The 15,945-nt window shown below is 37.2% G+C and overlaps 3 protein-coding genes and 1 long non-coding RNA gene across 4 annotated transcripts; all 4 read right to left on the reverse strand.

The window, feature by feature from the left end:
• Nucleotides 1-2,787: 2,787 nt before the first annotated feature.
• On the reverse strand, nt 2,788-4,903 carry LOC138584564 (membrane-spanning 4-domains subfamily A member 4D-like). The gene is made up of 7 exons (XM_069656829.1): nt 4,830-4,903; nt 4,583-4,748; nt 4,384-4,494; nt 3,996-4,052; nt 3,336-3,443; nt 3,125-3,241; nt 2,788-3,031 (listed from the first exon to the last, which is right to left on the reverse strand). The coding sequence occupies exons 2-7, from the start codon at nt 4,742-4,744 to the stop codon at nt 3,002-3,004; spliced, it is 585 nt and encodes a 194-aa protein (XP_069512930.1). The 5' UTR covers nt 4,745-4,748; nt 4,830-4,903; the 3' UTR covers nt 2,788-3,001.
• Nucleotides 4,904-8,683: 3,780 nt separating this feature from the next.
• Nucleotides 8,684-9,174, reverse strand: LOC138584768 (uncharacterized). Its single transcript, XR_011305462.1, has 2 exons — nt 9,024-9,174; nt 8,684-8,930 (listed from the first exon to the last, which is right to left on the reverse strand). It is a non-coding gene; the product is annotated as an uncharacterized lncRNA (long non-coding RNA).
• Nucleotides 9,175-9,186: 12 nt separating this feature from the next.
• On the reverse strand, nt 9,187-10,942 carry LOC138583657 (membrane-spanning 4-domains subfamily A member 4D-like). Its single transcript, XM_069655603.1, has 5 exons — nt 10,807-10,942; nt 10,560-10,725; nt 10,364-10,471; nt 9,976-10,032; nt 9,187-9,345 (listed from the first exon to the last, which is right to left on the reverse strand). The coding sequence occupies exons 2-5, from the start codon at nt 10,719-10,721 to the stop codon at nt 9,187-9,189; spliced, it is 486 nt and encodes a 161-aa protein (XP_069511704.1). The 5' UTR covers nt 10,722-10,725; nt 10,807-10,942.
• Nucleotides 10,943-12,888: 1,946 nt separating this feature from the next.
• LOC138584169 (membrane-spanning 4-domains subfamily A member 4D-like) lies at nt 12,889-14,918 on the reverse strand. The gene is made up of 7 exons (XM_069656344.1): nt 14,848-14,918; nt 14,601-14,766; nt 14,342-14,512; nt 14,014-14,070; nt 13,276-13,383; nt 13,069-13,185; nt 12,889-12,975 (listed from the first exon to the last, which is right to left on the reverse strand). The coding sequence occupies exons 2-7, from the start codon at nt 14,760-14,762 to the stop codon at nt 12,946-12,948; spliced, it is 645 nt and encodes a 214-aa protein (XP_069512445.1). The 5' UTR covers nt 14,763-14,766; nt 14,848-14,918; the 3' UTR covers nt 12,889-12,945.
• Nucleotides 14,919-15,945: the final 1,027 nt, after the last annotated feature.

Here is a 15,945-nt window from a genome sequence, read left to right on the forward strand (position 1 = left end):
AAATGTCTTTGTCACTCACTCTCTTCCTCTCACCCTCTCTCTCTCTCTCTCTCTCTCTCTCTCTCTTTCACAATCACAATTAAACACACAAACCCCATAATGCATGCACTACTTTAAAGTTCGGCAAAGTTTAGCAATCTTTATTCTGACAGTTTATCACCTGACATTACATTGTACAAGAGTTTGCTTTGCTTACTGTGTGTACACTTTAAGGCTACTGTAGGCTTGGTCTCCCACTACAAAGTCATCATCCTTCCAGATCCGTAAAGCACCATGGCCTGTGCAGTTGCTGACATGGACATCCACGGAGCTGACGAGCAGCCAGGCAGAGAGCCTCCGATAGTACGACATTACCAAGCTTCAGAGCTGCTGCCGGTCGTCAAGGGGCCGCTGCATGACCTGCTGCAGAAACAGCCCGCTGTGCTGGGGGTAAGACTGCTCGGACCGTACGAGAAAACCAACAATCAGGCAGCTGAAGGACAAAGAGACGCTCATATTGTTAGAATATTATTGAAACAGTGACACAGAGGTTTTTGATTCAACTTTATGTTCACGTCTGGTGTTGGTTTTATACTTTTATTGTGCTCTAACGCAGATTTATTGTCAGTAAATCATGATATTTTATCTTTTGTATTTAATAAGGGTTTGTGACCTCAATTTTAAATTGATATGACCCCATTGTAGACTGTTATTGGACACTGTAGTGACCCTGAGCTGAGTCTGTCTGCATCACATTGCTTTAAAACAATGCAATTAAAATACAGCAGCTTGTATGGTCATAGAAAACGTTTTACTTTGCAAAGCCTCATACCCTGGCACAGTCTTTTTTTTAGCTATTTCTCCCTGTGACTAACTATTTAACGACTGACAGTTTTTACACTACGGTAAGTGCAAGGTGTCACAAACAGATAAGAGGAGCAGCAAAGAGGGATGTCCAAAATAACTTGTACCCAATGTGCAGGTTTTAGCAGAACAGGAAATGGTTGGTTTGGGGGTATTTGTGGTATTCTACTTCATCGGGCCGAAGTTTCATGTAACACTTTGAACGTGCAAACTATATTCTCACAACTTGGGTGTGTTATAAGTTCGTTAAGAATGTTTTTCTGTTGTTATGGTTTGGAAGAAAGAACATTTTGGAAGAAGATTGACTTTTATCTGTTAGTTTTAGAACTCTTCATTTATTACAACATGATAAATCTTGTGCCTTTTTGGTTATTAATGTTTATTTCTTCAAGTTATTAATTAACAGCTACATTGCAATCAGATCAAATCATATTTAAAATGTGCAAGTTTGGGCCGTTGGTGTAGCTCAGTCAGTAGAGCAGGCGCCCCATATACAGAGGCTACAGTCCACGACGCAGCGGCCGCAGGCTCGACTCCTGTCCTCGGCCCTTTGCTGCATGTCACCCCCTCACTTTCTTCTCCTAATGTTTCCTGTCTCTCTTCAGCTGCCTCATTATATTACATGTCTAAATGCATGCACATTACATGAGTCAGTGCAAGAACTAAGGTCTGAGATATGGTCAGTCCATGTCTTTATCATGTATCGCTTTAAAGCCTCTGTGCTGTTTAGTTTATGCATGCATGAGATAATGTTAATTCTTTCTTGCAACTTTTTTTCTGTCAGTCTCTGCAGATGGTGAGCGGCCTCCTCAGTGTTGGAGTGGGAATAGTTTTTGCTGCATCCCAGAACATGGATGAGTCCCTTTTCACGCTGTTCAGAGTTTCCCAACTGACTGGAGCACTCGTAAGTCTCTTTTCAAAACTAATTATATATGCACTAAAGCAGATAAAACCATGCGTGCTTAAAGAACGAGTTGAAACACATGTTAAGAGATATAATACTTATCGTCAATAAAGCTTGTTGTGCTTATCTGAATTGTTCTCCTCTGCAGTTCATCATTGCTGGAGTTGTTTCCAACCTGCTGTTCAAATATCCAGAATAACTAGCTGTAAGTACAACTCAGCCCGACATACAACATATTACAGACTCTGACTTTTGTCTGAATGAACGAGGTAACTTGGACATTTGGACTGTTTTTAGCGTGACCTCCGTGCAAGGACTTCAAAGCATGGTAAATGGACCAAGGCTGACTTTTAAATCTAGCCAATTAATTAAATACTTTAAACTGTGAGCCCCGAATTGAATATTTAGAGAGTTCGTACATCTACAAGTTTAGGGAACTTGGCACTCTGGTAAAGTTATTTGAATGTCAAATGAACGAGTTTCCTAGACTACGTCCTTCTCTGAAAGGTAAACTTACTTGACTTCTTTTTGTGTGTGTTGATCTCCCCCCTGTGGCTGCTCTTGGCTTCACATGTCACTGAAACTTGAGGCACCCTGAGCTCCCAGCAGGGGTCGCTATTATTATTCTGGAGCAAGTAAGTCATCCCTCAGGGCACACATTTTCTAAACATTACTGTCTAATACTTCCTGGTAGTTTAAAATACAAGCACAGAGAGTTATGAAAAGCTGTTTTACACTTCATCTTAATCACTTTTAGTCATTTTAACACAAGTTTAAAAAAATCACTTACTTTTGTAGATATACAGGAAACAATAGATACCAAGAATAAGCAATATTCTATTGTAGTATCCACTAAACATTTAATTTGTAGTCTTTAGCACAACAAAATGTTTTCCACCTTTTCTAACTGATCAAATGTAAATGTACTTTTTAAGGTCATTTTAATACAAAGTTGATTTTTAAAACCAGTACATTATTAATTATTATATTATTATAATATTGTTTTGGTGTGAAAGAAGACCAATGAGGCTTAAACAAACTAAATAATCACCTTTATTCGCAAAAACAAAAAAGCTACAAAGTGCAACAAAAACAAAAATTGTGTAACAAAATCCACATGTAAGTATAAATGTATAAAATGTACAAAGCAATGGAACTCAATCACAGGATATAAACTAAATAGGTCATTTAAAATATGGGTGCCATGTAAATTGGTGGTGGGTTGAGTTGTAGAGCTCCACCAAACCTCTAAATTCAGTCTCCCTGTTTCAGCAGTATGATGGGCTGTAGAAAAAAGAATAACCCCCTTAAGTTACAAATATTTATATTATATTACAGAATATGTTTGTGCTGTGTGTTTTAAAGAAAACCTCCTACCAGAGTGTTGAAATGGTGTCTGCATACAGCTTTACTCAACCAGTAGATCAGGAACAGCGCGATTAACTTTTCAACAAGCAGCAGAGTTATGATCAGACAACAGATTCCTTTCTGGAGCTGTTAGAAAAGGTGAGACAATGGTGAATTTATTTTGCTTTGTATTTCAGAGGAGGATACCTTCATAAAGGATGAATGCTGTTTTGTTTTTTACCTCGAGACGGGAGTAAAAAAATTGTCCATGTAACAACACTGCGCAGACAACAACTGCAGCAACCGCCCAGAAGAAGCTGATGATGTTCAGAGCAAACGACAGCTTCGTCTGGGAGGTGAAAAAGGCAGAAATAATGCAGGCGTTAGTCGTCATTCAAACCATCATAATCAGGAACCAATCATAGAATTCTAATATTAATTAATATTCTTAAAAACCAGGTCAGATAAAAACAAAATTCAATATCTCATGCCATGTCAAACATAATTAAAACTTCGCTTATATGTGTAAATCCTTTTAATTTCTCATTAAGTTCTTTATCTGACATTAAATACAACGTTTACTTTAGATCATATTTATCTGCAAATCCCCTCATTTTATGTCACTTCATACACTCTATAGTAGAATTCAAGAGTGCCTTCAACAACATGGATTCGTTCTGTCAAAAGAGCCCCATGTTTTGCATTTGAGTTTCGACATTTCAATTTCAGTTCAACATTCCTTTTAAGAACATTAACAATGTTGTCTAGTCAATACATATCTGTATTTTAACATCAGTGATTGGAGTTAAAAATTCACTCTTTTCCTCTGCTGGAAAAACATCTTCACCATAAGAAAGAATGAGATGAACTTTTTTGAACTCTAAAAACATTTGAATCTTACCACGTGCATGTTTGGTGATCGTCCAGCAGCGTAGGACAGCATACCAGAGACCACAAACTAAGACATTGATAAAACATTATTATACACAGAAGTGCCAAACTGAATATTTCTAAATAATACTCAATACAAGAGTACGAGATAGGATAAGATATAAAAGATACATTTTATTGACCTCCTGCAGGGAAACTGAATTGTCACAGTGACAGGAAGTATGAAATTAGATGCGTAGTAGAGATGAACTGTTCTTTGTTTAACAATGACGATAATGGAAATGCAGAAACAATTAGTTTGTAGTCGTATTTACTTAAATATTAAGATTCCTCAGTTTCATTAAAACTGTAATATATTTATGAGAGTGATTACATTTTAATTTTGCATTTGTATTTACCACAACACTGGGCAGAGTGTATATGCTGATCATGAACCAGTCGTAGTAGCGTGCCTGTCCAAAAATCAGACCCAGAGTGACAATGAAAACACCAGCGAGGGCTTGGGCTGCCTGATAAAAACAGAGAAAAAACCACTGCATTACAATCCTGCTTACTCTGCACAAAGCTTTGAAATAATCTGCAAACAATGTGACTTACTCCCAGAGGTTTAGGCCTTCCTTTGATGGCGAACACCTTGTAGTAATCTTTGTACACACAGTGAAACTTCTCCGGCATCAGCTGACCATCGTTCCCGTCCCTCAGACTCCCAATGGGGATGGTGACGATCATTGTCTCATCACATACAAACGTCTTCTTCATTCTCCTGTGAGCAAGATAAAAATGTTAAAGCAGATTATATCACTGTGGCAATCTGTCCTTGAGGTTTCTGATGACCGGAACATACCTTTTGTTTTTCTGCTCTTGTGTTGATTCAGACTGAAATTCTCGGCTCTCTAAAGAGTTTGACAAGGAAATGACCAGGAACACCAAATGTCTTTGTCACTCACTCTCTTCCTCTCACCCTCTCGCCCTCTCTCTCTCTCTCTCTCTCTCTCTCTCTTTCACAATCACGCTAAAACACACAAACCACATAATGCATGCACTACTTTAAAGTTTGGCAAAGTGTAAACAATATTTTAACCTTCGATCCTAAAAGTGTTTCAGACAATGTTTTTGATCAATCAGAAAATCTGTACAAAAACGGAGTTTTGAACGTGCTGATGTTGGAGGAGCGCTGGCAGAGGGAGGAAGTCGAGCTGTGAGGTGACCTCATCTTTCAAAGAAATAGCAGGGAAGTGAAAATCATGTCTGAAGAGAGAGGCACTCGTTTGAGACGGATAGAGTGAGAAAAAGATACGGCTCAAGCCAAACCAGGTAAGAATCCCAAACTTACATCTTTATTAAATATCACTGGGGAAAAATGTTGTTGTACATATTAATAACAGAGGCATGAATTTAACAGCATCTTTACATCTGCCTTATCCATGTGTGTGTTCACCAGTGGATCGGAAGGTTTTGTTTCATTCATGAAACCATTAAATATAATGTTTAATATTTACCAATAAAGTTTAGATTCAAAGCCACTTTTAGAGAATGTTTTTCAACTTTTGGGGTCATGTTCACCTGCTAATTTTAAATTAATTGCACTGTAATATTGCCCGAACTAATTAATGTAAAACTGTAGCTGTAAATCAATAAAGCATGAAAATAATGCCGAATTATTCTAGACTTTTATTTAGCTAATGTAATGGACAGTAAATGTATTCGTCTGCAAACACCGACAAATATGTAAATCCTCCAACATTTTTTGGACATTTGTTTAACAATATAGATCCTATCATTTTTAATTTTTATTTATCTATCTATTCTTATTTTTTTATTCTGTATTCACTGACTTGCTTCTTTGTCTTGGTACTGCTGTACCAGCTGAATTTCCCCCCTGGGGATCAATAAAGGATTATCTTATCCTATCAAAGCTGCACTTTGTTGTGATAATGTCTTGGATTGCATCTTAGTCAAATCTCTAATATCATTATAATGAAATCAAAGTGCAGTGTCTGAAGATGAGCGTGTATCACCACACACTCTCAGCAGCAACTGTATTGTAGCAATCTTTATTCTGACAGTTTATCACCTGACATTACATTGTACAAGAGTTTGTTTTGCTTACTGTGTGTACTCTTTAAGGCTACTGTAGGCTTGGTCTCCCACTACAAAGTCATCATCCTTCCAGATCCGTAAAGCACCATGGCCTGTGCAGTTGCTGACATGGACATCCACGGAGCTGACGAGCAGCCAGGCAGAGAGCCTCCGATAGTACGACATTACCAAGCTTCAGAGCTGCTGCCGGTCGTCAAGGGGCCGCTGCATGACCTGCTGCAGAAACAGCCCACTGTGCTGGGGGTAAGACTGCTCGGACCGTACGAGAAAACCAACAATCAGGCAGCTGAAGGACAAAGAGACGCTCATATTGTTAGAATATTATTGAAACAGTGACACAGAGGTTTTTGATTCAACTTTATGTTCACGTCTGGTGTTGGTTTTATACTTTTATTGTGCTCTAACGCAGATTTATTGTCAGTAAATCATGATATTTTATCTTTTGTTTTTAATTAGGGTTTGTGACCTCAATTTTAAATTGATATGACCCCATTGTAGACTGTTATTGGACACTGTAGTGACCCTGAGCTGAGTCTGTCTGCATCACATTGCTTTAAAACAATGCAATTAAAATACAGCAGCTTGTATGGTCATAGAAAACGTTTTACTTTGCAAAGCCTCATACCCTGGCACAGTCTTTTTTTTAGCTATTTCTCCCTGTGACTAACTATTTAACGACTGACAGTTTTTACACTACGGTAAGTGCAAGGTGTCACAAACAGATAAGAGGAGCAGCAAAGAGGGATGTCCAAAATAACTTGTACCCAATGTGCAGGTTTTAGCAGAACAGGAAATGGTTGGTTTGGGGGTATTTGTGGTATTCTACTTCATCGGGCCGAAGTTTCATGTAACACTTTGAACGTGCAAACTATATTCTCACAACTTGGGTGTGTTATAAGTTCGTTAAGAATGTTTTTCTGTTGTTATGGTTTGGAAGAAAGAACATTTTGGAAGAAGATTGACTTTTATCTGTTAGTTTTAGAACTCTTCATTTATTACAGCATGATTAATCTTGTGCCTTTTTGGTTATTAATGTTTATTTCTTTAAGTTATTAATTAACAGCTACATTGCAATCAGATCAAATCATATTTAAAATGTGCAAGTTTGGGCCGCTGGTGTAGCTCAGTCAGTAGAGCAGGCGCCCCATATACAGAGGCTACAGTCCATGATGCAGCGGCCGTAGGCTCGACTCCTGTCCTCGGCCCTTTGCTGCATGTCACCCCCTCACCCTCTTCTCCTAATGCTTCCTGTCTCTCTTCAGCTGTCTCATTATATTACATGTCTAAATGCATGCACATTACATCAGTCAGTGCAAGAACTAAGGTCTGAGATATGGTCAGTCCATGTCTTTATCATGTATCGCTTTAAAGCCTCTGTGCTGTTTAGTTTATGCATGCATGAGATAATGTTAATTCTTTCTTGCAACTTTTTTTCTGTCAGTCTCTGCAGATGGTGAGCGGTCTCCTCAGTGTTGGAGTGGGAATAGTTTTTGCTGCATCCCAGAACATGGATGAGTCCCTTTTCACGCTGTTCAGAGTTTCCCACCTGACTGGAGCACTCGTAAGTCTCTTTTCAAAACTAATTGTATATGCACTAAAGCAGATAAAACCATGCGTGCTTAAAGAACGAGTTGAAACACATGTTAAGAGATATAATACTTATCGTCAATAAAGCTAGTTGTGCTTATCTGAATTGTTCTCCTCTGCAGTTCATCATTGCTGGAGTTGTTTCCAACCTGCTGTTCAAATATCCAGAATTACTAGCTGTAAGTACAACTCAGCCCGACATACAACATATTACAGACTCTGACTTTTGTCTGAATGAACGAGGTAACTTGGACATTTGGACTGTTTTTAGCGTGACCTCCGTGCAAGGACTTCAAAGCATGGTAAATGGACCAAGGCTGACTTTTAAATCTAGCCATTTAATTAAATACTTTAAACTGTGAGCCCCGAATTGAATATTTAGAGAGTTCGTACATCTACAAGTTTAGGGAACTTGGCACTCTGGTAAAGTTATTTGAATGTCAAATGAACGAGTTTCCTAGACTACGTCCTTCTCTGAAAGGTAAACTTACTTGACTTCTTTTTGTGTGTGTTGATCTCCCCCCTGTGGCTGCTCTTGGCTTCACATGTCACTGAAACTTGAGGCACCCTGAGCTCCCAGCAGGGGTCGCTATTATTATTCTGGAGCAAGTAAGTCATCCCTCAGGGCACACATTTTCTAAACATTACTGTCTAATACTTCCTGGTAGTTTAAAATACAAGCACAGAGAGTTATGAAAAGCTGTCTTACACTTCATTTTAATCACTTTTAGTCATTTTAACACAAGTTAAAAAAAATCACTTACTTTTGTAGATATACAGGAAACAATAGATACCAAGAATAAGCAATATTCTATTGTAGTATCCACTAAACATTTAATTTGTAGTCTTTAGCACAACAAAATGTTTTCCACCTTTTCTAACTGATCAAATGTAAATGTACTTTTTAAGGTCATTTTAATACATAGTTGATTTTTAAAACCAGTACATTATTAATTATTATATTATTATAATATTGTTTTGGTGTGAAAGAAGACCAATGAGGCTTAAACAAACTAAATAATCACCTTTATTCGCAAAAACAAAAAAGCTACAAAGTGCAACAAAAACAAAAATTGTGTAACAAAATCCACATGTAAGTATAAATGTATAAAATGTACAAAGCAATGGAACTCAATCACAGGATATAAACTAAATAGGTCATTTAAAATATGGGTGCCATGTAAATTGGTGGTGGGTTGAGTTGTTGAGCTCCACCAAACCTCTAAATTCAGTCTCCCTGTTTCAGCAGTATGATGGGCTGTAGAAAAAAGAATAACCCCCTTAAGTTACAAATATTTATATTATATTACAGAATATGTTTGTGCTGTGTGTTTTAAAGAAAACCTCCTACCAGAGTGTTGAAATGTTGTCTGCATACAGCTTTACTCAACCAGTAGATCAGGAACAGCGCGATTAACTTTTCAACAAGCAGCAGAGTTATGATCAGACAACAGATTCCTTTCTGGAGCTGTTAGAAAAGGTGAGACAATGGTGAATTTATTTTGCTTTGTATTTCAGAGGAGGATACCTTCACAAAGGATGAATGCTGTTTTGTTTTTTACCTCGAGACGGGAGTCATTAAATATTACATCAAAAAACACTGCGTAAAAAAAAACAACTGCAGCAACCGCCCAGAAGAAGCTGATGATGTTCAGAGCGAACGACAGCTTCGTCTGGGAGGTGAAAAAGGCAGAAATAATGCAGGCGTTAGTCGTCATTCAAACCATCATAATCAGGAACCAATCATAGAATTCTAATATTAATTAATATTCTTAACAACCAGGTCAGATAAAAACAAAATTCAATGTCTCATGCCATGTCAAACATAATTAAAACTTTGCTTATATGTGTAAATCCTTTTAATTTCTCATTAACTTCTTCATCTGACATTAAATACAACGTTTACTTTAGATCCTATTTATCTGCAAATCCCCTCATTTTATGTCACTTCATACACTCTATAGTAGAATTCAAGAGTGCCTTCAACAACATGGATTCATTCTGTCAAAAGAGCCCCATGTTTTGCATCTGAGTTTGGACATTTAAATTTCAGTTCAACTGAAATCATTCCTTCGGTCAGATACAGCAAACTTTGGAGAAGAATCTGTGCAGAAACTTAATATGCAAAACAGAAAAACGTCCTTTTACGAACATTAACAATGTTGTCTAGTCAATACATATCTGTATTTTAACATCAGTGATTGGAGTTAAAAATTCACTCTTTTCCTCTGCTGGAAAAACATCTTCACCATAAGAAAGAATGAGATGAACTTTTTTGAACTCTAAAAACATTTGAATCTTACCACGTGCATGTTTGGTGATCGTCCAGCAGCGTAGGACAGCATACCAGAGACCACAAACTAAGACATTGATAAAACATTATTATACACAGAAGTGCCAAACTGAATATTTCTAAATAATACTCAATACAAGAGTACGAGATAGGATAAGATATAAAAGATACATTTTATTGACCTCCTGCAGGGAAACTGAATTGTCACAGTGACAGGAAGTATGAAATTAGATGCGTAGTAGAGATGAACTGTTCTTTGTTTAACAATGACGATAATGGAAATGCAGAAACAATTAGTTTGTAGTCGTATTTACTTAAATATTAAGATTCCTCAGTTTCATTAAAACTGTAATATATTTATGAGAGTGATTACATTTTAATTTTGCATTTGTATTTACCACAACACTGGGCAGAGTGAACAAGCTGATCATGAACGTGAAGGGATGTGTCTGTCCAAAAATCAGACCCAGAGTGAGAATGAAAACACCAGCGAGGGCTTGGGCTGCCTGATAAAAACAGAGAAAAAACCACTGCATTACAATCCTGCTTACTCTGCACAAAGCTTTGAAATAATCTGCAAACAATGTGACTTACTCCCAGAGGTTTAGGCCTTCCTTCGATGGCGAACACCTTGTAGTAATCTTCGTACACACAGTGAAACTTCTCCGGCATCAGCTGACCATCGTTCCCGTCCCTCAGACTCCCAATGGGGATGGTGACGATCATTGTCTCATCACATACAAACGTCTTCTTCATTCTCCTGTGAGCAAGATAAAAATGTTAAAGCAGATTATATCACTGTGGCAATCTGTCCTTGAGGTTTCTGATGACCGGAACATACCTTTTGTTTTTCTGCTCTTGTGTTGATTCAGACTGAAATTCTCGGCTCTCTAAAGAGTTTGACAAGGAAATGACCAGGTACACCAAATGTCTTTGTCACTCACTCTCTTCCTCTCGCCCTCTCTCTCTCTCTCTCTCTCTCTCTCTCTCTCTCTCTCTCTCTCTCTCTCTCTCTCTCTCTTTCACAATCACACTTAAACACACAAACCCCATAATGCATGCACTACTTTAAAGTTTGGCAAAGTTTAGCAATCTTTATTCTGACAATTTATCACCTGACACCACATTGTAATGTAATTTGCTGCATGTCACCCCTTCACTTTCTTCTCCTAATGTTTCCTGTCTCTCTTCGGCTGTCTTATCAAATAAAGGCAAAAGTGGCCCAAAAATAATCTTCACCAAGAAAAAGTAAATATGCAAGTTTTATATAAAACATGTCTAAATGCATGCACATTACATCAGTCAGTTCAAGAACTAAGGTCTGAGATATGGTCAGTCCATGTCTTTATCATGTATCTCTTCAAAGCCTCTGTGCTGTTTAGTTTCAGCATGTAGGAGATAATGTTTATTTTGTCTTGCAAATTCCTGAACATGTATCCTGCATGCAGGAATTAATGCACACTAAAACACATGCACCCTTACTGTGATGTGTGTTATTATTTTGCATTGGGAGCTGAGATTATGAGTGAATCACATTATATATACTGCAATTTTTAATAGAATTTTAAGTACAACAAACTTTTACACTCTTTTTGTCGTCTGTCAGTCTCTGCAGATGGTGAGCAGCCTCCTCAGTGTTGGAGTGGGAATAGTTTTTGCTGCATCCCAGAACATGGATGAGTCCCTTTTCACGCTGTTCAGAGTTTCCCACCTGACTGGAGCACTCGTAAGTCTCTTTTCAAAACTAATTATATATGCACTAAAGCAGATACAACCATGTGTGCTTAAAGAACGAGTTGAAACACATGTTAAGAGATATAATACTTATCGTCAATAAAGCTAGTTGTGCTTATCTGAATTGTTCTCCTCTGCAGTTCATCATTGCTGGAGTTGTTTCCAACCTGCTGTTCAAATATCCAGAATTACTAGCTGTAAGTACAACTCAGCCCGACATACAACATATTACAGACTCTAACTTTTGTCTGAATGAACGAGGTAACTTGGACATTTGGACTGTTTTTAGCGTGACCTCCGTGCAAGGACTTCAAAGCATGGTAAATGGACCAAGGCTGACTTTTAAATCTAGCCAATTAATTAAATACTTTAAACTGTGAGCCCCGAATTGAATATTTAGAGAGTTCGTACATCTACAAGTTTAGGGAACTTGGCACTCTGGTAAAGTTATTTGAATGTCAAATGAACGAGTTTCCTAGACTACGTCCTTCTCTGAAAGGTAAACTTACTTGACTTCTTTTTGTGTGTGTTGATCTCCCCCCTGTGGCTGCTCTTGGCTTCACATGTCACTGAAACTTGAGGCACCCTGAGCTCCCAGCAGGGGTCGCTATTATTATTCTGGAGCAAGTAAGTCATCCCTCAGGGCACACATTTTCTAAACATTACTGTCTAATACTTCCTGGTAGTTTAAAATACAAGCACAGAGAGTTATGAAAAGCTGTCTTACACTTCATTTTAATCACTTTTAGTCATTTTAACACAAGTTAAAAAAAATCACTTACTTTTGTAGATATACAGGAAACAATAGATACCAAGAATAAGCAATATTCTATTGTAGTATCCACTAAACATTTAATTTGTAGTCTTTAGCACAACAAAATGTTTTCCACCTTTTCTAACTGATCAAATGTAAATGTACTTTTTAAGGTCATTTTAATACATAGTTGATTTTTAAAACCAGTACATTATTAATTATTATATTATTATAATATTGTTTTGGTGTGAAAGAAGACCAATGAGGCTTAAACAAACTAAATAATCACCTTTATTCGCAAAAACAAAAAAGCTACAAAGTGCAACAAAAAATAAAATTGTGTAACAAAATCCACATGTAAGTATAAATGTATAAAATGTACAAAGCAATGGAACTAAATCACAGGATATAAACTAAATAGGTCATTTAAAATATGGGTTCCATGTAAATTGGTGGTGGGTTGAGTTGTTGAGCTCCACCAAACCTCTAAATTCAGTCTCCCTGTTTCAGCAGTATGATGGGCTGTAGAAAAAAGAATAACCCCCTTAAGTTACAAATATTTATATTATATTACAGAATATGTTTGTGCTGTGTGTTTTAAAGAAAACCTCCTACCAGAGTGTTGAAATGTTGTCTGCATACAGCTTTACTCAACCAGTAGATCAGGAACAGCGCGATTAACTTTTCAACAAGCAGCAGAGTTATGATCAGCAAAAAGATTCCTTTCTGGAGCTGAAAAGGTGAGACAATGGTGAATTTATTTTGCTTTGTATTTCAGAGGAGGATACCTTCATAAAGGATGAATGCTGTTTTGTTTTTTACCTTGGGACGGGAGTAATAAAATGGTCCATTTAAAAACACTGCGAAGGCAACAACTGCAGCAACCGCCCAGAAGAAGCTGATGATGTTCAGAGCAAACGACAGCTTCGTCTGGGAGGTGAAAAAGGCAGAAATAATGCAGGCGTTAGTCGTCATTCAAACCATCATAATCAGGAACCAATCATAGAATTCTAATATTAATTAATATTCTTAACAACCAGGTCAGATAAAAACAAAATTCAATATCTCATGCCATGTCAAACATAATTAAAACTTTGCTTATATGTGTAAATCCTTTTAATTTCTCATTAACTTCTTCATCTGACATTAAATACAACGTTTACTTTAGATCCTATTTATCTGCAAATCCCCTCATTTTATGTCACTTCATACACTCTATAGTAGAATTCAAGAGTGCCTTCAACAACATGGATTCATTCTGTCAAAAGAGCCCCATGTTTTGCATTTGAGTTTCGACATTTAAATTTCAGTTCAACTGAAATCATTCCTTCGGTCAGATACAACAAACTTTGGAGAAGAATCTGTGCAGAAACTTAATATGCAAAACAGAAAAACGTCCTTTTAAGAACATTAACAATGTTGTCTAGTCAATACATATCTGTATTTTAACATCAGTGATTGGAGTTAAAAATTCACTCTTTTCCTCTGCTGGAAAAACATCTTCACCATAAGAAAGAATGAGATGAACTTTTTTGAACTCTAAAAACATTTGAATCTTACCACGTGCATGTTTGGTGATCGTCCAGCAGCGTAGGACAGCATACCAGAGACCACAAACTAAGACATTGATAAAACATTATTATACACAGAAGTGCCAAACTGAATATTTCTAAATAATACTCAATACAAGAATACGAGATAGGATAAGATATAAAAGATACATTTTATTGACCTCCTGCAGGGAAACTGAATTGTCACAGTGACAGGAAGTATGAAATTAGATGCGTAGTAGAGATGAACTGTTCTTTGTTTAACAATGACGATAATGGAAATGCAGAAACAATTAGTTTGTCGTCGTATTTACTTAAATATTAAGATTCCTCAGTTTCATTAAAACTGTAATATATTTATGAGAGTGATTACATTTTAATTTTGCATTTGTATTTACCACAACACTGGGCAGAGTGTATATGCTGATCATGAACCAGTCGTAGTAGCGTGCCTGTCCAAAAATCAGACCCAGAGTGACAATGAAAACACCAGCGAGGGCTTGGGCTGCCTGATAAAAACAGAGAAAAAACCACTGCATTACAATCCTGCTTACTCTGCACAAAGCTTTGAAATAATCTGCAAACAATGTGACTTACTCCCAGAGGTTTAGGCCTTCCTTTGATGGCGAACACCTTGTAGTAATCTTTGTACACACAGTGAAACTTCTCCGGCATCAGCTGACCATCGTTCCCGTCCCTCAGACTCCCAATGGGGATGGTGACGATCATTGTCTCATCACATACAAACGTCTTCTTCATTCTCCTGTGAGCAAGATAAAAATGTTAACGCAGATTATATCACTGTGGCAATCTGTCCTTGAGGTTTCTGATGACCGGAACATACCTTTTGTTTTTTTGCTCTTGTGTTGATTCAGACTGAAATTCTCGGCTCTCTAAAGAGTTTGACAAGGAAATGACCAGGTACACCAAATGTCTTTGTCACTTACTCTCTTCCTCTCGCCCTCTCTCTCTCTCTCTCTCTCTCTCTCTCTCTTTCACAATCACGCTAAAACACACAAACCACATAATGCATGCAATACTTTAAAGTTTGGCAAAGTGTAAACAATATTTTAACCTTCGATCCTAAACGTGTTTCAGACAATGTTTTTGATCAATCAGAAAAACTGTACAAAAACGGAGTTTTGAACGTGCTGATGTTGGAGGAGCGCTGGCAGAGGGAGGAAGTCGAGCTGTGAGGTGACCTCATCTTTCAAAGAAATAGCAGGGAAGTGAAAATCATGTCTGAAGAGAGAGGCACTCGTTTGAGACGGATAGAGTGAGAAAAAGATACGGCTCAAGCCAAACCAGGTAAGAATCCCAAACTTACATCTTTATTAAATATCACTGGGGAAAAATGTTGTTGTACATATTAATAATAGAGGCATGAATTTAACAGCATCTTTACATCTGCCTTATCCATGTGTGTGTTCACCAGTGGATCGGAAGGTTTTGTTTCATTCATGAAACCATTAAATATAATGTTTAATATTTACCAATAAAGTTTAGATTCAAAGCCACTTTTAGAGAATGTTTTTCAACTTTTGGGGTCATGTTCACCTGCTAATTTTAAATTAATTGCACTGTAATATTGCCCGAACTAATTAACGTAAAACTGTAGCTGTAAATCAATAAAGCATGAAAATGATGCCGAATTATTCTAGACTTTTATTTAGCTAATGTAATGGACAGTAAATGTATTCGTCTGCAAACACCAACAAATATGTAAATCCTCCAACATTTTTTGGACATTTGTTTAACAATATAGATCCTATCATTTTTAATTTTTAATTTATCTATCTATTCTTATTTTTTTATTCCGTATTCACTGACTTGCTTCTTTGTCTTGGTACTGCTGTACCAGCTGAATTTCCCCCCTGGGGATCAATAAAGGATTATCTTATCCTATCAAAGCTGCACTTTGTTGTGATAATGTCTTGGATTG

Source organism: Semicossyphus pulcher, unplaced genomic scaffold (genome assembly GCF_022749685.1).
Source record: "Semicossyphus pulcher isolate SPU_LCO1_2020_fin unplaced genomic scaffold, fSemPul1.0.p SCAF_9, whole genome shotgun sequence".
NCBI classification, from domain to species: Eukaryota; Metazoa; Chordata; class Actinopteri; order Labriformes; family Labridae; genus Semicossyphus; species Semicossyphus pulcher.